The 22,512-nt window shown below is 43.9% G+C and overlaps 1 protein-coding gene and 1 long non-coding RNA gene across 2 annotated transcripts in view; one reads left to right on the top strand and one right to left on the bottom strand.

Moving 5' to 3' along the window:
- Positions 1 to 6,047: 6,047 nt before the first annotated feature.
- Positions 6,048 to 7,762, bottom strand: LOC134927498 (uncharacterized). Its single transcript, XR_010177659.1, has 3 exons — positions 7,674 to 7,762; positions 6,962 to 7,036; positions 6,048 to 6,687 (listed from the first exon to the last, which is right to left on the bottom strand). It is a non-coding gene; the product is annotated as an uncharacterized LOC134927498 (long non-coding RNA).
- Positions 7,763 to 8,235: 473 nt separating this feature from the next.
- NFE2L3 (NFE2 like bZIP transcription factor 3) overlaps positions 8,236 to 22,512 on the top strand; it is a 90,723-nt gene continuing 76,446 nt past the window's right edge. Inside the window, exon 1 of the mRNA XM_063922008.1 lies at positions 8,236 to 8,751. Coding sequence (XP_063778078.1) covers positions 8,236 to 8,751 — 516 coding nt within the window. The remainder of the gene's footprint in view (positions 8,752 to 22,512) is intronic.

Here is a 22,512-nt window from a genome sequence, read left to right as displayed (position 1 = left end):
TTGCAGCAACACTACAGTAAATGAATCCATAACACCTAGATTGTATTGTTTGTGCATGCAAACTGTTATATTATTCCTAGTTGTAGACAATTCCAAATAGTATAAAATACTTTCAGAGCCAGCTAAGATACCTCCACAACCAGGGGCTGTATAAGTGGCAGCTTATATTCCCCAACTATACATTTTATAACTATGGAACTCCTTTATCTATTATTTATTTTGTTGTTGAAATCTAGAAATACTGCCACTGCTATAAAGAGACCGTATTAACGCCTACGTGATATAAACTTAGTGCTATTCTCCTACCATTCAAAGCTGTATTTCTGTATTATTTATTTAAATGGGTCATGAACTCATGTTATCATTTTATGTATAGTGTTTATTAACATACAGAAAAAAAAATGCCACAAATAAAAACATTGGCATATAGTTCTAGTGTATGATGTGTTTTTTTTTGTAAACCTCTTTTTTAATGGGAGCATTAGATACAATGTTGAAAAGTAAAAGGTTCATGTTTATATCAAAAACTTAGAGGGAGTGTAGGCATATACAGGTTGAGTATCCCATATCCAAATATTCCGAAATACGGAATAGTCCGAAATACAGACTTTTTTGAGTGAGAGTGAGATAGTGAAACATTTGTTTTTTGATGGCTCAATGTACACAAACTTTGTTTAATACACAAAGTTATTAAAAAATATTGTATTAAATGACCTTCAGGCTGTGTGTATAAGGTGTATATGAAACATAAATGAATTGTGTGAATGTAGACACACTTTGTTTAATGCACAAAGTTATAAAAAATATTGGCTAAAATTACCTTCAGGCTGTGTGTATAAGGTGTATATGCAACATAAATGAATTCTGTGCTTAGATTTAGGTCCCATCACCATGATATCTCATTATGGTATGCAATTATTCCAAAATACGGAAAAATCCGATATCCAAAATGCCTCTGGTCCCAAGCATTTTGGATAAGGGATACTCAACCTGTATAACGTAATAATATGTTAGCAAGTCTAATAACAGGAATATAGGAAACCCCTTGTTGCATATAATAACTGTAAACAGAAGAGTTATAAGAGTATATGTGATAGCCGGCTAGTTGATTTACACTCTAGACTTTAAAGCAGCAATTCTTTAAAAGGCAAAATTAGTTTGGTTTTGCTTTTTAAAGAATTGCCCCTCTTAATCTAGTGCTAAATTGCTAACAACCCCGTCCCCATTGCTGCGTACAACTCACAGCTATTACACATATTTCATAGTGTGTTTACCCCGTTTTTAGTATTATCTTGTATACTGTAATTATGCTCAATTACAGGGCTTATTGTTGACGGCAACTAATTCAACTAGCGTCCGATACCCCGCACATTAATAACCAGAGGGTACACCTTACTTCACAGCTTCAGGAGCTGTGAGGAAAAGCCAGGGTAAAAATGCACCTCTGGTAATTAATGCATAGGGAAATTCATTAAAGTCTGCATTTTATGAGGATTAGTGGGTTACAATTAGGGTTGCCACCTCATCCCTTTAATTCTGGACACATATTGATTACACAGGTTCTGTGGCTGAATAAAACCAGGGGAAACGGAGTCTTGAAGTCAGCCAGTCACAGAACCTGTGTTATTAATATGTGTCCAGAATTAAAGGGATGAGGTGGCAAGCCTAGCTACAATGCGTTACCAGAGGTTTTACCACTTGGGGAAAAAGAGAAATAATAGATAATAATGGAGGCAGTCCTTGAAGAAGTTGAAGAAGGTGGGAGCACCATTGAAACTGTATCGTTGACTGATGGGTGAGTGCATTGTACCCCTTATACCCCTTTAGCTTTAGTTTTATATATATATATATATATATATATATATATAAACATAACTTGGCACTCCCATTACTGACCAAATGAATATTGGCTCGGGTGCCCTCCTTCAATCCAAAAAGACCCCATAATATGAAAGCACTGTTGGACGGCACTCACGAGACTTGAAACAAGAGTAATCAGACGGACAGCGTCACCGTGTTCAACGTTTCAGTCGTGTTTGACTTTTTTCAAGAGCATGTTCTTGAAAAAAGTCAAACACGACTGAAACGTTGAACACGGTGACGCTGTCCGTCTGATTACTCTTGTTTCAAGTCTCATGAGTGCCGCCCAACAGTGCTTGTATATATATATATATATATATATATATATATTAACAGTTTCTTATATAGCGCAGCATATTCCGTTGCGCTTTACAATTAGAACAAAAGTAATAGAACAAAACTGGGTAAAAACATACAGACATAGAGGTAGGAAGGCTCTGCTCACAAGCTTACAATCAATAGGGAAATAGGCATTGATACACAAGGACAGATGCTACCATAATGGTCCACCAGATTGCTAGGTTCTTAATGGGTTGTATGATATGATCACACAGCAATATTGGCAAAGGGTCAGGAGGGTGTGAGAGTAAACAAAGACAAATTATGTGAGGTTATGTGTACTGTACAGAGAGGATGTAATCAGATAGGGAAGCATTGAAGGTTTATAAGCGTGGGTCTGGAATTTGATAGGCTTGTCTGAAGAGGTGAGTTTTCAGGGAACGTTTAAAGGTTTGGAGACTAGAGGTGAGTCTTATTGTGCGTGGAAAGGCATTCCACAGAGTGGGTGAAGCCCGGATAAAGTCGTGTAATTTTGAGTGGGAACAAGTAATACGTGTGGATAAGAGACGCAGATCTTGTGCAGAGCGAAGAGGTCGGTTAGGAAGATATCTTGAGATGAGTGAAGAGATGTATGTTGGTGCAGTTTGGTTAATAGCCTTGTATTTAAGTAAAAGTATTTTATATTTAATACGGTAGAATACTAGTAACCAATATATTATATATAATTAGGTACCAGTTGGACACATGTAACAGTATATCTAACTTGGTCTCAATAGTATTTTAGATGCATTGATACTGATGTTGTGCAATAATGCATTCAGGTTGAACACATTTGTGATTTTTGCCTGAACCTGACTGTCTTAAGTATCTGATTTATCACACGTCCTTTTGAACTAACCAGGTATGTGCCTCTCTAAGGGGCCTATTTATCACCATCCGCATCAAGGATGCTGATGACAGGTGATAAAATTGCCCAAACTCACACTGCGATAATTGATTACATCGCAGGGATGTATCAATTATCGCATGCAGGAACAGAGCTTGCGGTCAAGCTCTGTTCCTGCGATGCCACTTCTCAACATCAGTGGGGTATTTTTGGTAAAAAATACCCCGATGTCCTGCTGCGCATGCGCCACCCCCGCCGACATCGCCGCTACCCGGCCGACCCCCCCACCCCATCCTGACTACTCCCGCATGCCACGGACCCCCCCAAGTAGGATAATATACTCACCTGTCCAGGGAGCCAGTCCACACTGCTTCAGGAGGCTGCCGGGCGCTGGGTCCTTCTCCTGCGCTGTGACCCCCGGTGCTGTAAAGTACGCTGCCATTTTGCAGCGTCACTTTACTGCACCAGGGTCATATTGCAGCATATGGGGGACCCGGAGCCCGGCAGCTCTCACCGGAGCAGCGGACACCGGCTCCCTGGACAGGTGAGTATGTTTTGGGGTTTTTTTTACACTGTGATCAGCTTGTGTGTCCATCGGACACACATAGCTGATCACTCTGCCGGGTCCCGCTCAGCTTTCTCTGCCAGGGGCAGAGAAAGCTAGGAAAAAGGGTGCTTATCGCAGTGCTGCCCTGTGAACTCGCCAGCCTGAGCTGGCGAGATTATCACAGGGCACACTGCTGTATTTTTTCACATTTTTGTTTTAGTAAATTTGTAAGTATGGGGAATGCGATGTGGGTTACTAAAAAAAAAGTGAATTAAAGGGTTTGGAGCAGTTTTTCATGAAAACTGCTCCAAATGCCCTTTAATACATTTAAGTGATACTAAAATAATGTGAAAAGGGTATGAAAACACCCTTTTTCACATTATTTTAGTAAAAATAATGTTAATAAATAGACCCCTAAGTGAGCCTATTATACTAATTCGAGTCTTTTTATGTTGAGATGAACCTTATAAGGTGTTTATACAAATGTCATGTTAATGTCTCTTCAATAGGTGATTGGGCCACGTGTATAAGAACTTTGCTCAATCGGTTAGACCAGAGTGTCCAAACATAAATTAACTTTGATGATTGAATCATTTGTAGTAAGGTGTGTGCCTTTATAATGATTGAAGATCTATTCTTAATTGCCTATTTCTATCTGTTTTTCTCCATTTGTGCTGTCATATCATCAGCCTGATTTGCCATATTATGTATCTTATTATATTTGTTCCGATTCTAGTTGTTTTAATTGTTTAATGTCAAAGAATTGTTAAAACCATTGTATAAGCAAATATCTTAATATTTTTTTCTACTTCTGTAGATATACCCCTGATGAAGTCTGTTCCTATTGTGACCTCCAATCTACAAGAATAGAGGGAGTAGAAAAAGGTTATCTGTGAAACAATGGGCACCTCTTTTTGCTATATTTTATGAATTTTTAATAGATATGTGAAATAAGTGGAACAATTTTGTCATATTAGATTTTAAGCGTTTTATTTCGCCAATTGGCGGTTCTTGCTGATGGTGTAACGATTTATGTCATGATAACATAGAAGTTCACACATTCACTTTTCAGGTTAGCCTGATGACAGTTTTACAAATAAAGGAACTGAAACGTTGCTGATTAAAATGGCATCAGTGATTGTTTGAAGTCCAGGAGTGCCGCACCCCCCGTGGAGTATATGTGCATCTATATTGAGCGGGCACCCAGCAGATACACGTCATATTTGGGAGAGCTGGACCTCATATGTAACTATATATATATATATATATATATATATATACAGTCCCGCAATGGTGTGGCACTCGGCTTGATGAATAAACAATAAACCAGTCAGGTCTTACAACGTTTCAGTGCTTTATTGCACTATCGTCAGGATACAATGCACATAAATGACATTACATACCTTTATAATCATGCACCCAGAGTGAATTCGCGCCAGGAGGTCCGTTTGAACTTCCCCCTAGCGTCAAACACGTAATACATCATCACGTTAGTGACTCCCATCACCATGACATGACACTAGTCCTCACATTTCAGATGTGAAGGCATTCATATACCAGTGATTCTTGAAATGAGTGGTATCTGAGTCTAGGCCCTCCCTTTATGTATACCTTTCACCATGATAAGGTGAGACACTAACGAATGATAATTAACTCATTAGGTCCTCCATGTGTGCATGAAGTTGCTGATTCCTCTTTTTCATACGAATGCTTCCCTTTTGAGCTCTTCGTAATCTGAGTTACCAGATTCACGAGGTATGTGGTACATTATTCAACCTCTACGGTTTAATTGAATCTAGATAATAGATCCCTTTAAGAATTTGTTATATTCCCAATTAGGCTGAATTTATGCCCTTATTTCACGCCTCATTGATGTTTGGAAGCCCACGTATGAACCTATTCGGCCAATGATCTAGGCCTATCGCTCTCTTGGATAGACATTATTATCTAAGGTATGTCTAACATAAAATCTTTTTCGGTGGACCATATTTATGAATAACATCTTAAAGTCTCTTCTAATTATGTGAGATCATCAACTGCTCATTCCATGTTTTCGGGTTTTTCCTTGTCTTGCCCATCTTTGTTTTTTCGGACTGTTCTTTCGGATTGTTTGTACATTTTCTTATGTATTTTTATGTATTTTCATGTATTTGTATATTTTATTGAATGGTTGTTCTATAATTTCTAGACGCACCCCTGATGAAGTCTAGTTCCTAGACGAAACGCGTTGGGTTACTGTATTTCTTGTTGATGTTATCTCTGAATATTTAATGAGGAAGAATAAGGATACAACAGAAAGGTTGCCTTCTTTCCTCCATATCCCATTGATGGATTTCTGTAGGAGAAACTACATCATAATGTACATGTAATAATGATGGATATACTTCATGTTTTTGTATAATTGTTTTAATAAATTTTTATGAAAAGAACAGTCCGTTATGTGTTTTAAAAACCTGTATAAATATTGATTGCAAATCCTGTTAAGCAATAGTCTTTGTATAAGGGTATTTGTAAACCCCTGGGGCGCCATTTTTCCTCTATTTCTATACTCTATTTTCTTTGCTCAGTTCCTCCTAACAAGGAACTCAAGAGGAACCAGGAAGCCCATCCTAGAGATAGCTATACCTAATCGTCTATTTTTAAACCAATTAGCGCAGGAGAGTGTTTGTGGAGTATATATATACACACACACACACACACACACACACACACACACACACACACGACTTTTAGCTGAATTTCAGTGAATTGGCAGGGCATTTAGTGAATTGGCAGGACGTGGTGTGACAACGGCTGGTGGGTCAGGGTCAAACTCACGAGATACAGTCGTCAGCAGCATGCAGAATCAGCATTCAGCAGGGGGTCTGATCTCACAGTCCAGCAGCAGCAGCGGTTGCACTGTCGCTTGTTACAATGGAGGCTGAGCGGTACCAGGTGGAAGCTATCCTGTCCCCTATTGCAGGTGTAAGAAGGGCTCCCAGGACAAAGCCGATTAACTCTGCAGTTTCACCACAGAGCTCCATTGGAAAAGCAGTGGTCACAATGGATCCTGCTGTGAACCACACAGGTACGGAAGCCAGATCCAGGCCATTTTTTCCATCCATGGATTCGGGATCTAAAAAAGAAACTCAATTCCAGGATTTCCAGGATTGAACTGTACTTCAATTTATGTATATGGGGGAGGGGTTCAATTTCAAGTTCAGAAAAAAAAAATAGTTAAAAGCCCATTTAGGCTGTTACTTAATCTACGAGTAGAAGGGTCACCGAGATCCAGAGGCAGAGTTGTGCAAAAATGGATACTTCCTCCATCAGGACACGCACCATCCCACGCAGCTCTCCCTGTGAAGCAGTTTTTGGCCGAGAAACAGATTGCAGTGCTTCATACTCACCAGAAGTAGCATCCTGTGACTTTCTTTTCCCTGAAGTCAAATCTGTGCTCAAAGGAACTCATTTTGCATCTGTTACTGAGGAAAAGAATAAAACAATGGGGCTGATGAGACAGCTGACAGATAATGAGCTACAGCATGGCTTTGACCAATAGAAAGTAAGAATGCTGTGGTGTGTGGATGCAGAAGGGGAGTACATAGAAAGGAAAAGGAGTTAAAATATACTTAATATAATTAAACGTAAATCATAGCGTCAGTCTCGATTTTTAATAGCCACATCTCATATGTAAAATATAAATCATGAAATAATCAAAACAACCATTTCTCCACACTTCCCCAACAAACCACTTCCTGCCACCCTCAATTCCACATCCTGTGTTTTCAAGGAAGTACAGTATATTTAACAGGATGAATGTTTGTACATTACATTACAAGCTCTTTGTACATTACTCTAGTGGGAACCTTGGAGATTTGGGGTTAATGAACATGTTTCCAATTCATATAGAACAGGCTTGTGTGTGCAAATTACTAAAGTTTAATTAGCATTATTTTTCAAACACCTGTGTGTACAAACCCTAAATACTGTAACTTATTCATCCGTATTAGTTGGAACAAACTGGCATCATGAAGGTGATGATGTCCCACCATTAACATCATCATAATCTGACAAATCAAAAACGTTGTACATTCAAGAGGTGACTTCTTATCCACTTACTGTAAAACACAAATGATAGGTGCTGCCAGGTATAGGTGCCATTGCAGTGACACTAGCAGGTGGGTGCACAGCTGTAGGTGCTATTCTCATTTATCTTCATATATGAACAGAGTGTATCTCCCTAATCCCAGCTAGCGGGAGGGGGGTGTTATAGATGGAGCTATAGAGGGTGATCAGTCCCTCAGCAGCACACAGTACACAGCCGGGTGTGCTCACACCTTCATCCACCCCATCTCCTCCCTCCTCTCCCTGCCTCCCGCCCCGCCGGCCTATCTGTGCCCGGCATTGTCACTGTGCATTGATGCCGCCGCCTTTGTGTCTCACTGCAGAGGAGCGGGGCAGCCGGCGTGCTCTATTGTCTGCTCACCCGCTGCGGGCGACCCCCACCCCGGCCGGCTGCTCCCCGCCGGTGCCCAGGACCTGACAGCAGCCCCTGGTTATGCTGCCCGCTGCCCGTATTCTCCACCCCATCGCCCCTCGCAGCAGCAGCGGAGGCAGAGGACACTTCCAGGGGAGCTGAGAAGTTTCCTCCTCCTTCTTCTCCTGGCCCGGCAGGGATACAATGAAGGAGCTGAAGGGCTATCTGACAGAAGGTCTGCTGCAGGTCACCATCCTCTTGAGCCTGGTCGGGGTAAGGGTGGATTTCGACTCGTACCTGCCCCCCATCCGGGAGATCATCCTGGGGAGCAGCTCTGCCTATTCCCAGATCCCCTTCCACAGCTTGCGGGACACTTGGGAAGGCTCCAGCCTGCACCCTAAGAGCCCGGACCTGGACTCCTTCTTCACTGCCCGGAGGCTGCTGGACGAGGTGAGGGCGCTGGGGGACACCCGCATCCCCAGGACTGAGGTCAGCGCCTGGCTGGTGCATGAAGTGCCCGGGGATGCTGCGGAGATTGGCTCGGTCAGTGCGCTGCACAGTGAGGAGGAGAGCGGCGGCACAGACACCCCCAGTAACAATGCAGGCCCCAGCCAGCCACCTGCAGCAAGGAGCAGCAGCCTGCAGCCTAGGAGTCCTACCCCTCCACAGCCACACATTGGCACAGGGGCTGCCCCCAGCCCTGGAGACTATACCAAAGAGGTAACCGAGCCCATCTTGTCAGGCACCACGTTATAGTCACATCTGGGTCCATAGATAACAGGGAGAGTCCAAAGGGCCACCGCTTCTGTTATTACTGCAATCTAGTGACAGGCAGCATTCAGTACTGACACTGACTAGCCCTCAGCAGAAATAAATAGCAGCAGACAATATAGATACTTTGACATTCTGTAATACTATCACACCATTCCAGGTGCATGGCCCAGATTATTGTTATACACATGTAGTGTATACACAGACACTTGTGCATTAGCTCCCAAACAAATAAGAACAAGGCATCATCTGTTTATTTCTCCACAATGCAAATGTGTGTCTGTTGTATCCAGTACCACGCCCTGTCCAATTCTCTTCTCTCCTTATACTGTACTGTATGTAAGAAATACAGAACAGGCCACAGCCCTACTGATCTAACTAGTTTGGTAAACCTACGCAATTTCAAAGTTTGCCATGGTTAATTTAGTAATAAGCAGTAAGGCATGTTAATGTAATAACATTCTGAGAATGTCTCCTTTACAGTAGATTGTAGATTATTGCAATGTTTGTGTTCTTTTCTAGAAGAGAGGTGGTGGTTTGCTTTAGGCATGTCTCCTGAAGCACATGCTGTTCATTTACATATATGGGTGTTGATCATCCTGCGAACAAGAACGTTCAGTTTTCTGGGTGTTGCATCACATAAGAAACTTCACGATAACCTTATGAGATCCTTGACACTGCAATAAAGTTCATTTGAGAGATTTTTTATCTCACATCATTCAAAGCTTTGTACCTTAAAGGGGTAAACAAGTCAGGTATAATCGGTTACATCCAGATGTACTCAACAGCTATCCTTTTTTACAGTAATATAAATCTGAGGCCCTGGGGCATCTTGATTAAATGGCTGTGTTTAGGTTCTTAGGGGCCCATTTATCATGCAATGTTTGCGGCTATGCCCTCGAAAACACCTGTTTTCCGGGGCTAGCCACAAATATTATGTATCCCCCAATGTAAGAAGGATATACGTGCTGCGATCCCTCCATTTCTGCCCGAAGGTTTCTATGGAGAATGTGATGCTGTCCGGTATATCAATGGGCCTAATTCAGGCCTGATCACAGCAGAAACATTTTTCTCTAATGGGCAAAACCATGTGCAGCGCAGGTGGGGCAGATATAATGTGTGCGGATAGAGTTAGATTTGGGTGGGGTGTGTTCAAACTGAAATCTAAATTGCAGTGTAAAAATAAAGCAGCCAGTATTTACCCTGCACAGAAACAAAATAACCCACCCAAATTTAACTCTCTCTGCATATGTTAGATTTGGCACACCTGCAGTGCACATGGTTTTGCCCATTAGAGAAAGATTTTGCTGCTGCGATCAGGTCTGAATTAGGCCCAATATCCGCATTCCTGATAGTAGCTCCTGCTGATACCCCTATTGTAGCCTGTGGGATACACTTCGAGAGATGTAGTTCCGGCAGAGTTCCCCAGGAACCCTCCGGCAGAAATGGCCCCTGTTCGAGGCGGTCACTATGACTGTATATGCATAGTGGCCCCGGCACCTCATTCTGTGTATCACAGGGAAGAGCCCCTTTCAGAGCCCCTGTCCCTGCCTGTTCCAGGTGATACATCCACCCGATATGATCCTATTATGCAGTGCAATGTGGGCGTGATATTAGCGCCTATGATTGCATTTCAAATGCGATCATTGGTAAATAGGCCCTTTGGGGCAAATGTATTAACCTGGAGAAGGCATAAGGAAGTGTGATAAATGCACCAGCCAATCAGCTCCAATATGTAAATTAACAGTTAGGAGCTGATTGGCAGGTGCGTTTATCATCTTGCATTTATCACTGGTTTATCACTTCCTTATGCCTTCTCCAGGTTAATGCATCTGCCCCATTATACTGTACCAACCTCTGTAATTCCCTACTCTATGGTATATACTCAAGATTTATATCTGTAAATGAGGGGCAGATGTATTAAGCCTGGAGGCGGCAAAAGGAAGTAATAAACTACCACGCACCAGCCAATTTGCACCAATATGTAAATTAACAGTTAGGAGCTGATTGGCTGGTGCATTTATCACCTTGCACTTATCACTGGTTTATCACTCCCTTATGCCGTCTCAATACATCTGCACCATAGCATTTTTTTATTTTCTATTACATTTTAGAAAATAAAACTGTGCACAGAATGCAAGCCTTGGTGAAGGACGATTATTTTTGTGTGCATAACAGGCTTCCTGAATTCAAGTGCATTAATTGATATGGCAGGGGTGGTCTTTTAATCTGAAATGGCTGATATCAGTGAGTAACAGCTTACACTCAGCTATGTCACATAATAATGTTACTTGTAACATTTGATCTCTTTTTACTACATATACAACATTTTACTACATATTTAATTGTGAATAAGTGTAATATAGGTTTATTGGTACTATACTTTTGTAGTTTAGTAGTATTGGTAGTGTTCTTGTGGAGTATGAGAATGGCAAGAGGTCCGCCATACATGCTGTTCCTGTCCAAAGTAAAATATACACTTTGGGTAGCCAAAGAAGCATGATTGGATGAAGATATATCGGGGGACATGTATTAAGCAGTGATAAAAGTGGAGAAGTGAGCCAGTGGAGATGTTGCCCATGGCAACCAATCAGCATTGACGTAACATTTATAATTTGCATACTATAAAAGTATGCAGAGGTTGCCATGGGCAATTTCTCCACTGGCTAACTTCTCAATTTTTATCACTGCTTAGTACATGTCCTTTGTCTCCTATTAACTTGAAACAATGCTAGGCTGCAACTGGTAAAAAATATATGGGTAACTTTGTTATTCTTTGCTATAGTTGTTTCTGTCCCTTTATGGAAACGGGATTCCATCGGGATCCCGGCAATCAAAATATTCGTTATTCTGAATGCATCCTGACCGCCGGCAAATCAATCCCATTCCCAACCCATGGAAAATATGGACCACATCTAAGGGCCCTGGAATATATCATGTTTAACAAAACTGTTATTTTTGACAGTGATGAGTTATGTTTTATGCTTAGCTGTCGCCTACATACAGTACACAGTGAATTTAGCCATTTAGTTGCCTGTATCAGTATACAACCAATCATTTGACGTGGAACTGCTGACATCACTAGATGGGATTTTATGAATTACAATATTATATGAGTAAGGGCTTGTCTGGCCTATTGCTATTGTTATGTAATTTCGCGTGTGATCTATTGCAAATATTGCTCAGCTGTGAAATGTTAGTGGCATATAAATGATGATCGATTACTGATACTCTATTACGTGATCAGCATATTTGGTGATATCGATTTCATGTCGAGCTAGAAGAAATGAGAACAACAAATATTTGTTCCTGTTAATTGATGCCTTATTATAGGTAACTAGATCTATCTGTATTAAGATAGAATTAGACCAGAAGATGTGCGCTAATCGGATTAGAGTAAATATGAAATGGTACTTCCCTTACAGAACCTCTGTCGTGGGATTTACCGCATATTTCAAACAACATGGATCCATACGTGGGAAGAAAATAGACATATATAGTGTAGTGTGTTTAAAACAATACAATTTAATACAATACACTAACGAATCACAATAAAACCATTGATTATAGATTGCTGCAAACAAATGGTGGTAGATGGGAAATTACCAGAGGATGGTAAAATGAATGCTTTAAATAGTATATTTGAACTCCTGTTTGCTGGTGAGTATTTCTAAAACATCAAAATCTTGAAGTCAAGTGAAGGTGGAGGTTTACCAGATTTCAATGAAGTGAGTGCGTTTAAGATGTTGTCCAGGGGAGATTTCGGCTCCGGAACCTATTCTCCAAAGTCCACAACACTCCGTCCGTCTGGAAAAACTCCCCTCAGCAGTGGTTAGCTTGTCATACAGTGCCGACGCGTTTCGGGATCTCTCCCTTCATCAAGGCTGCATCGTTGCAGCCGACGCGTTTCGGGATCTCTCCCTTCATCAAGGCTGCATCGTTGCAGCCTTGATGAAGGGAGAGATCCCGAAACGCGTCGGCACTGTATGACAAGCTAACCACTGCTGAGGGGAGTTTTTCCAGACGGACAGAGTGTTGTGGACTTTGGAGAATAGGTTCCGGAGCCGATATCTCCCCTGGACAACATCTTAAACGCACTCACTTCATTGAAATCTGGTAAACCTCCACCTTCACTTGACTTCAAGATTTTGATGTTTTAGAAATACTCACCAGCAAACAGGAGTTCAAATATACTATTTAAAGCATTCATTTTACCATCCTCTGGTAATTTCCCATCTACCACCATTTGTTTGCAGCAATCTATAATCAATGGTTTTATTGTGATTCGTTAGTGTATTGTATTAAATTGTATTGTTTTAAACACACTACACTATATATGTCTATTTTCTTCCCACATATGGATCCATGTTGTTTGAAATATGCGGTAAATCCCACGACAGAGGTTCTGTAAGGGAAGTACCATTTCATATTTACTCTAATCCGATTAGCGCACATCTTCTGGTCTAATTCTATCTTAATACGCTTCCATTTGGGTACTGGGGTTACCTTTCTGACCAGTCGGGCTGCAGCTTATATCGGTTGGCGCCACGACTCTTCTCTATCCTACACTATAACTAGATCTATCTGAGCATGTATCTTTTCTCATACGTCCTAGAGGATGCTGGGGACTCCAAAAGGACCATGGGTTATAGACGGGATCCGCAGGAGACATGGGCACTTTAAGACTTTAAATGGGTGTGAACTGGTTCCTCCCTCTATGCCCCTCCTCCAGACCTCAGTTAGATTCTGTGCCCAGAGAGACTGGACACACAACAGGGGAGCTCTCCTGAGTTTCTCTGGAAAATACTTTATTTAGGTTTATTATTTTCAGGGAGCACTGCTGGCAACAGGCTCCCTGCTTCGTGGGACTGAGGGGAGAGAAGCAGACCTACTTCTGTGAGTTAAAGGCTCTGCTTCTTAGGCTACTGGGCACCATTAGCTCCAGAGGGTCTGATCACTTGGTATAGCCTAGTTGCTCGTTCCCGGAGCCGCGCCGTCGTCCCCCTCACAGAGCCAGAAGAAAGAAGCCGGGTGAGTAACCGAAGTACAGAAGACTTCAGTAAAGACGGCAGAAGACTTCAGTCTCAGAGGTACCGGGCAGGGGTCGCGCTGCGCGCCATTGCTCCCACACACAAGCGGCACTACATGGGTGCAGGGCGCAGGGAGGCGCCCTGGGCAGCAATAAAACCTCAATTTCAGTCTGGCAAAAGTGATATACAGTGCATAGGCACTGTATACAGACCCCCGCCAGTATAAAAAATAGTGGGACATAAGCACGCCATTAAGGGGGCGGGGCTTGGTCCTCCCAGCTCTAATCAGCGCCATTTTTTCTTCACAGTGAGCTGCAGAGACGCTGGTCCTGGCCTCCTACACTTCTGCCACAAGTAACAGGGTGCTAAACGGGGGGAGGGACAGCAAATTTGGTGTTGAATTATAATATATAAAAAGCGCTGACAGGTCTGGGGCATTATATGTATATATATATATATATATATATAATATATATATATACTTTCAGACCGGATAGGCGCTGGGTGTGAGCTGGCAAACTCTTCCTCTGTGTTTCTCTAATAGGCCTTATTGTGGGTCTGACCCCTATAGCCCAGTGTGATAGTGGTGTCGGTTCGAGTGTGTCGACATGTCTGAGGCTGAAGGCTCTTCCCAGAAGGAGGCTGGAGTGGGACTGAACAGAGTGGGGGAGTGTATCTGTCGGCACCGCCGACTGCTGATTGGGTAAATATGTTGAGTGCCTTGAATGCAAATGTGGCTTCATTGAATAAGAGATTGGATAAATCTGAGGCTCAGAACCAAACATGGAGACAATCCATGGAAGATGCTTTATCCCAAACGCAGACTCCCTCAGGGTCACAGAAACGGCCGTTTACCCAAATAGCAGACACAGATACCGACACGGATTCGGATTCCAGTGTCGACTATAGTGATGCCAGGTTGAATCCTAAACTGGCTAAGAGCATTCAGTACATGATTGTGGCAATAAAAGACGTGTTACATATCACGGAAGACCCTGCTGTTCCTGAGACAAGGGTCTGTATGTTTAAAGGAAAGAAACCTGTGGTAACGTTTCCTCCCTCTCATGAACTGAACACTCTTTTGAAAAGACTTGGGAAATTCCTGACAAAAAGTTGCTGATTCCCAAGAGAATTATTATGGCAATAGGAAAAAGTGGGAGTCAACCCCCAATGTGGACAAGGCTCTAGCACGGCTGTCCAAGAAGGTGGCGCTTCCGTCCCCTGACACGGCGGCCCTAAAGGATCCTGCGGATCGTAAGCAGGAAACTACTTTGAAATCTATTTATGTCACTACGGGTACGCTGCTCAGACCTGCCGTGGCATCGGCATGGGTGAGTAGTGCAATTGAAAAGTGGGCAGATAACTTATCATCTGACTTGGACACCCTGGATAGGGATAGCGTTCTTTTGACACTGGGTCATATCAGGGACGCTGCAGTCTATCTAAAGGAGGCTGCGAGAGATATTGGCCTCTTGGGATCAAGGGCCAATGCCATGGCAATCTCGGCTAGGAGAGCATTATGGACTCATCAATGGAATGGTGATGCTGACTCTAAGAGGGCTATGGAGGCTCTGCCGTATACAGGTGGTGTTTTGTTGGGTGAGGGCCTCGCGGATCTGGTATCTACAGCTACCGCGGATAAGTCATCTTTTCTACCGTATGTCCCTGCACAACAAAAGAAAACACTTCTTTATCAGATACAGTCCTTTCGGTCTAATAAATTCAAAAAAGGACGAGGGTCCTCCTTCCTTGCTGCTACAGGTAGGGGAAGGGGAAAAAAGACGCCGGCTGTGGCAAGCTCCCAAGAGCAGAAGTCCTCCCCGGCCGCTACCAAATCCACCGCATGACGCTGGGGCTCCGCTGCTGGAGTCCGCACCGGTGGGGGCACGTCTTCAACTCTTCAGTCAGGTCTGGGCTCGTTCGACCCTGGATCCTTGGGTGCTAGAAATAGTGGTCCAAGGGTACAAACTGGAGTTTCTAGACGTGCCCCCTCACCGATTTTTCAAATCAGCCTTACCAGCTTCTCTTCCGGAAAGGGAAGTAGTATGCGCTGCGATACAAAAGCTGTGTCTGCAGCAAGTTATTGTCACGGTCCCCCCGCCACAATGGGGAGAAGGCTTTTATTCAAGCCTGTTCGTGGTCCCGAAGCCGGATGGCTCGGCCAGACCGATTCTGAACTTAAAATCCCTCAATTTATATCTGAAAAGATTCAAATTCAAGATGGAATCTCTCCGAGCAGTGATCTCCAGTCTGCAGGGGGGGGATTTTATGGCATCAGTCGACATAAAAGATGCCTATTTACATGTCCCAATATATCCTCCACATCAAGTTTGCTGTTCAGGATTGTCATTACCAGTTTCAGACATTGCCGTTTGGTCTTTCCACGGCTCTGAGGATTTTCACCAAAGTAATGGCGGAAATGATGATTCACCTTCGCAAGCAAGGAGTCACAATTATCCCGTACTTGGACGATCTCCTGATAAAGGCAGGTTCAAAGCAGTTACTAAGAAACGTTGCGCTCTCCCCCACAGTCCTGCAACAACATGGTTGGCTCCTAAATTTGCCAAAGTCACAGTTGGTTCCGACAACACGGCTGTCATTCTTGGGCATGATCCTAGACACGGAACTGCAGAAAGTGTTTCTCCCAGTGGAAAAAGCTCTGGAAATCCAGAACATGGTCAAGGAGATTCTGAATCCGGCAAGAGTGTCGATTCATCAATGCACTCGGGTGCTGGGGAAGATGGTGGCAGCATACGAAGCCATTCCGTTTGGCAGGTTCCATGCCAGGGTGTTTCAGTGGGACCTGTTGGACAAGTGGCCCGGGTCTCACCTGCACATGCACCAGAAAATAAGCCTATCTTCCAGGACCAGAGTATCTCTCCAGTGGTGGATCCAAAGTTCTCACCTCCTAGAGGGACGCAGGTTCGGGATCCAGGACTGGGTCCTGGTGACTACGGATGCAAGTCTCCGAGGCTGGGGAGCAGTCACACAGGGGGAAAATTTCCAGGGAAAATGGTCAAGCCAGGAAGCTTGTCTGCACATAAACATTCTGAAATTAAGAGCCATCTACAACGGCCTTCTACAAGCGGAACATATTCTTTGCGGTTTGCCGTCCTGATTCAGTTGGACAACATAACAGTAGTGGCGTACATAAACCGCCAGGGTGGAACAAAGCAGAGCGGCGATTGCGGAGGCCACGAAAGTTCTCCGCTGGGCGGAAAAACATGCAAGCGCTCTGTTAGCGGTCTTCATTCCAGGCGTGGACAACTGGGAAGCAGATTTCCTCAGCAGACACGATCTCCATCCAGGAGAGTGGGGTCTTCATCATAGGTCTTTGCAGAAGTGACAAGTCATTGGGGAATTCCTCAAATAGCCATGATGGCGTCCCGCCTCAACAAGAAGCTTCAGAGATATTGTTATAGGTCGAGGGACCCTCAAGCCAGTGCAGTGGACGCCCTGGTGACACCGTGGGTGTTTCAGTCGGTATATGTGTTCCCTCCACTTCCACTCATTCCAAAGGTGATAAGGACCATAAGAAGAACAAGAGTTCAGGCGATACTCATTGTTCCAGATTGGCCACGGAGGGCCTGGTATCCGGATCTTCAGGAATTACTCATAGGAGATCCCTGGCCTCTTCCTCTAAGAGAGGACCTGTTACAGCAAGGGCCGTGCGTGTTCCAAGACTTACCGCGGTTGCGTTTGACGGCGTGGCGGTTGAACGCCAAATCCTAGCTCGAAAGGGTATTCCCGGTGAAGTCATCCCCACTCTACTTAAAGCTAGAAAGGAAGTAACGGCGAAGCATTATCACCGTATATGGAGAAAATATGTGTCTTGGTGTGAATCCAAGAAGGCTCCTACGGAAGAGTTTCAGCTGGGTCGTTTTCTCCATTTTTTGCAAGCAGGTGTGGATGCGGGCCTAAAGTCAGGCTCCATTAAAGTGCAGATTTCGGCCTTATCGATTTTCTTTCAAAAAGAATTGGCCGCCCTTCCAGAGGTTCAGACTTTCGTGAAAGGAGTGCTGCACATCCAACCTCCATTTGTGCCCCCAGGGCACCATGGGACCTTAACGTGGTGTTGCAGTTTCTTATGTCCAACTGGTTTGAACCTTTCCGAAAGGTTGAGTTAAAATTTCTCACTTGGAAAGTGGTCATGCTTTTGGCCTTGGCGTCCGCAAGGCGGGTGTCGGAATTAGCGGCTTTGTCTCACAAGAACCCTTATTTGATCTTCCATGTGGATAGAGCGGAATTGAGAGCTCGTCAACAATTTCTGCCAAAGGTGGTTTCTTCGTTTCACATGAACCAACCTATTGTGGTGCTTGTGGCTACTGAAGTCTTGGCTGATTTAAAGTCTCTCGATGTAGTCAGAGCTTTGAAAATTTATGTAGCCAGAACAGCTCGTATTAGGAAAACAGAGGCTCTGTTTATCCTGTATGCTCCCAACAAAATTGGGGCTCCTGCTTCTAAGCAGACTATTGCATGCTGGATCTGTAAAACGATTTGGCATGCTCATTCTACGGCTGGATTGCCGTTACCGGAGTCAGTGAAGGCCCATTCTACCAGGAAGGTATCTAGGGCGGCTGCCAGAGGAGTCTCGGCGGTTCAACTTTGCTGAGCAGCTACTTGGTCGGGTTCAAACACTTTTGCTAAGTTCTACAAGTTTGATACCCTGGCTGATGAGGACCTCATGTTTGCTCAATCGGTGCTGCAGAGTCTTCCGCATTCTCCCGCCCGGTCTGGAGCTTTGGTATAAACCCCATGGTCCTTTTGGAGTCCCCAGCATCCTCTAGGACTTATGAGAAAATAGGATTTTAATACCTACCGGTAAATCCTTTTCTCTTAGTCCGTAGAGGATGCTGGGCGCCCGTCCCAGTGCGGACTCTATCTGTAGTACTTGTTGATAGTTATTGCTTTGGTTACACAAAGGTTGTGTTTTGGTTATGTTCAGCCTGTTGCTGTTTTTGGTTCATACTGTTAACTCGTATTGCTTAAAAGCCATGTTGTACGGTGTGTTGTGGTGTGAGCTGGTATGTATCTCACCCTTAGTTTAACAAAAATCCTTTTCCTCGAAATGTCCGTCTCCCTGGGCACAGTTCCTATAACTGAGGTCTGGAGGAGGGGCATAGAGGGAGGAGCCAGTTCACACCCATTTAAAGTCTTAAAGTGCCCATGTCTCCAGCGGATCCCGTCTATACCCCATGGTCCTTTTGGAGTCCCCAGCATCCTCTACGGACTAAGAAAAAAGGATTTACCGGTAGGTATTAAAATCCTATTTTCTAATATGATACTTGTAACCCCTATCTAAGTGCAACTGCATTTTTCAAATTAATATACGTGAATATTTATTATCAAGTAGCAATGCATATGGGGGGTAATTCCAAGTTGATCGCAGCAGGACATTTTTTAGCAGTTGGGCAAAACCATGGGGGTAATTCCAAGTTGATCGCAGCAGGATTTTTGATAGCAATTGGGCAAAACCATGTGCACTGCAGGGGAGGCAGATATAATGTGCAGAAAGAGTTAGATTTGGGTGGGTTATTTTATTTCTGTGCAGGGTAAATACTGGCTGCTTTATTTTTACACTGCAATTTAGATTGCAGATTGAACACACCCCACCCAAATCTAACTATCTCTGCACATGTTATATCTGCCTCCCCTGCAGTGCACATGGTTTTGCCCAATTGCTATCAAAAATCCTGCTGCGATCAACTTGGAATTACCCCCCATGTGCACTGCAGGTGTGGCAGATATAACATTTGCAGAGAGAGATAGATTTGGGTGGGTTATTTTGTTTCTGTGCAGGGTAAATACTGGCTGCTTTACTTTTACACTGCAATTTAGATTGCAGATTTAACTCACCACACCCAAATCTAACTCTCTCTGCACATGTTATATCTGCCTCCCCTGCACTGCACATGGTTTTGCCCAACTGCTAAAAAAAATTTCCTGCTGCGATCAACTTGGAATTACCCCCATGGACTCTTCTTTTAGATAAAAAAAAAAAAGATCTTGCATAGGTCACCATGGAAGGTAAATCTGTTTCAGGGATCAGTGTGATCCTCCCAGTGCTAAGCCTTTCTTCCTGGTAAGTCCCTAGAAGTTCAGAACCTCCTGATTTCGTATTACAGAGCCAGAGGAGTTCAAGCAAGTACCGACACCTGCTGTTTTGCATAACTTGTTTATTTTGTGTGTTACAGCCAAGGGGACTTCCAACAAGTCTTGCTGGGTTGCTTTCAGTTTTAGTTTATAACGTGTGTAATAATGAAAGTTGTGTTTCGAATTTAATCCACCTACTGATTAAGATGAAGCCATTTAAAGGACAACTAACAGCAGAACGGGCGTGGATCATAGGGTTGACAGTAACGGGATACGGTCATTAGGTTGACCACACTCAGGTCAACAGTCATTAGGTCGACTACTATTGGTCGACATGCATTAGGTCGACATGGTCACTATGTCGACACATACTAGGTCGACATGAAAAAAGGTCGACATGCGGTTTTCAATTTTTTAAAACTTTTTCATACTTTACGATCCACGTGGACTACAATTGGGAATAGTAACCTGTGTCAAGCGCAGCGAGGCACCTTGACTGAATGGGGACACGGTGCACTAATTGGGGTTCCCCGTCACTTTACGATGAACACGACACCAAAGAAAGTAAAAAAAAGTCATGTCAACCTTTTGACTGTGTCGACCTATTTCAGGTGTCGACATAGTCACTGTCAACCAATAGTGGTCGACCTAATGACTGTCGACCTAATGCATGTCCACCCAATGACCCATACCCGACAGTAACAGTCATTAGGTCGAAAGATCGACATGAGTTGTTTTTTGTTTTCTTCATTTTTTTGGTGTAGTTTTCTTCATAAAGTGGCCTGGAACCCCAATTAGTGCACCGTGTCCCCTCGCACGGCGAGCACCTTTCGGGCAAGGTTACTATTTCCAATCGTAGTCCAAGTGGATCATAACGTATGAAAATGTTCAAAATGTTTTTTTTTTTTAAAAACCTCATGTCGACCTTTTTTCATATCGACCATGCCAACCTATAGACCATGTTGACCTAATGCATGTCGACCAATAGTGGTCGAGCTAATGGGTGTCGACCTAAGTGCTGTTGACCTAAAGACCGGATCCCCAGCAGAACAACGGATCCCCAGCAGAACAACTAACATCCTCAGAATTTTACATTTCTAGGATTAGGTAAAGGTAAAATCCATTGCTCAGTGTTTACCTGCCAGGGCAGCGCTGTAGTAAAAGTACATTATTTCCCTGCTGTCACACAGACAGCAGCAGCTCCTCCCACATCTTTAGGGCAGCGTCTTGCTGGGATCTAATGTAGGTCAAAAGATGAGAATGCTGTCATTTTCCTGTTGTGACATTGATGGTCCTGTCCCTTTGTATTTCTGCAGAACATAGGGGGTCATTCCGAGTTGTTCGCTCTGTATTTTTTTCTCGCAACGGAGCGATTAGTCGCTAATGCGCATGCGCAATGTCCGCAGTGCGACTGCGCCAAGTAAATTTGCTATGCAGTTAGGTTTTTTACTCACGGCATTACGAGGTTTTTTCTTCGTTCTGGTGATCGTAATGTGATTGACAGGAAGTGGGTGTTTTTGGGCGGAAACTGGCCGTTTTATGGGTGTGTGTGAAAAAACGCTACCGTTTCTGGGAAAAACGCGGGAGTGGCTGGAGAAACGGAGGAGTGTCTGGGCGAACGCTGGGTGTGTTTGTGACGTCAATCCAGGAACTAAACTGACTGAACTGATCGCAGATGCCGAGTAAGTCTGGAGCTACTCAGAAACTGCTAAGAAGTGTCTATGCGCAATTCTGCTAATCTTTTGTTCGCAATTTTGATAAGCTAAGATTCACTCCCAGTAGGCGGCGGCTTAGCGTGTGCAATGCTGCTAAAAGCAGCTTGCGAGCGAACAACTCGGAATGACCCCCATAATTAGGGGAACTGTCAGTCACACTGTGACTGCCCCTTCCTGCTAACATGGACACCTGCTGCTGGGGAATGACAGAGGTCATAGAGGGTTTAGGGCCCGATTCAGACCAGATCGCTGTTGTGCGAAATCTCACAGCGGGTGATTATGGAATGACTGCGCATGCGTATGCACCACAATGCGCAGGTGCGTTGCCAAACAGCGACAGGATGGTGCAAAAATTTTGATCGCAAAATGATTGACAGGAAACGGACGTTTGTGGGTGGTAACTGGCCGTTTTCAGGGAGTGTAAGGAAAAACACAGGCGTTCCCAAGCATTTTCTGGGAGGATATGTAACGTCAGCTTCGGACCCGAACAACCTGTTTGTATCGCACTGTAGGAGTAAGTCCTGGGCTATGCACAGACTGGAAAAATCATTAGATGGTGAGTGAGTTGCGGACGGATTTGCAGCTGTCCCCTGTCTGGTGGAATTTTCGCACGCCGTACACATGCATTCGCACACTTGCACGGGGGCGGGTTTTCACTCTCCATGGCCAGCAGCTATCTGATGGCAGGATGCTGCAAAAACGCACAGCAGCGATCAGGTCATGTATATTAAGATTACGCTGGGCATACAGAGTCCAATTATTGGCCCGACCAGCCGATAACTTGAACAGTGTATTGCCGCGACCAGTCAGTAATCGGTCTGTTGAATATGCTGAATTCATCCCGATAGATCCGATAATTGGTTGGCCGCATC

The sequence above is a fragment of the Pseudophryne corroboree genome, chromosome 5 (genome assembly GCF_028390025.1).
Source record: "Pseudophryne corroboree isolate aPseCor3 chromosome 5, aPseCor3.hap2, whole genome shotgun sequence".
Taxonomy (NCBI): domain Eukaryota; kingdom Metazoa; phylum Chordata; class Amphibia; order Anura; family Myobatrachidae; genus Pseudophryne; species Pseudophryne corroboree.
The sequence above is the reverse complement of the archived record's forward strand: the minus strand, read 5'-3'. Positions and strand labels throughout refer to the sequence as shown.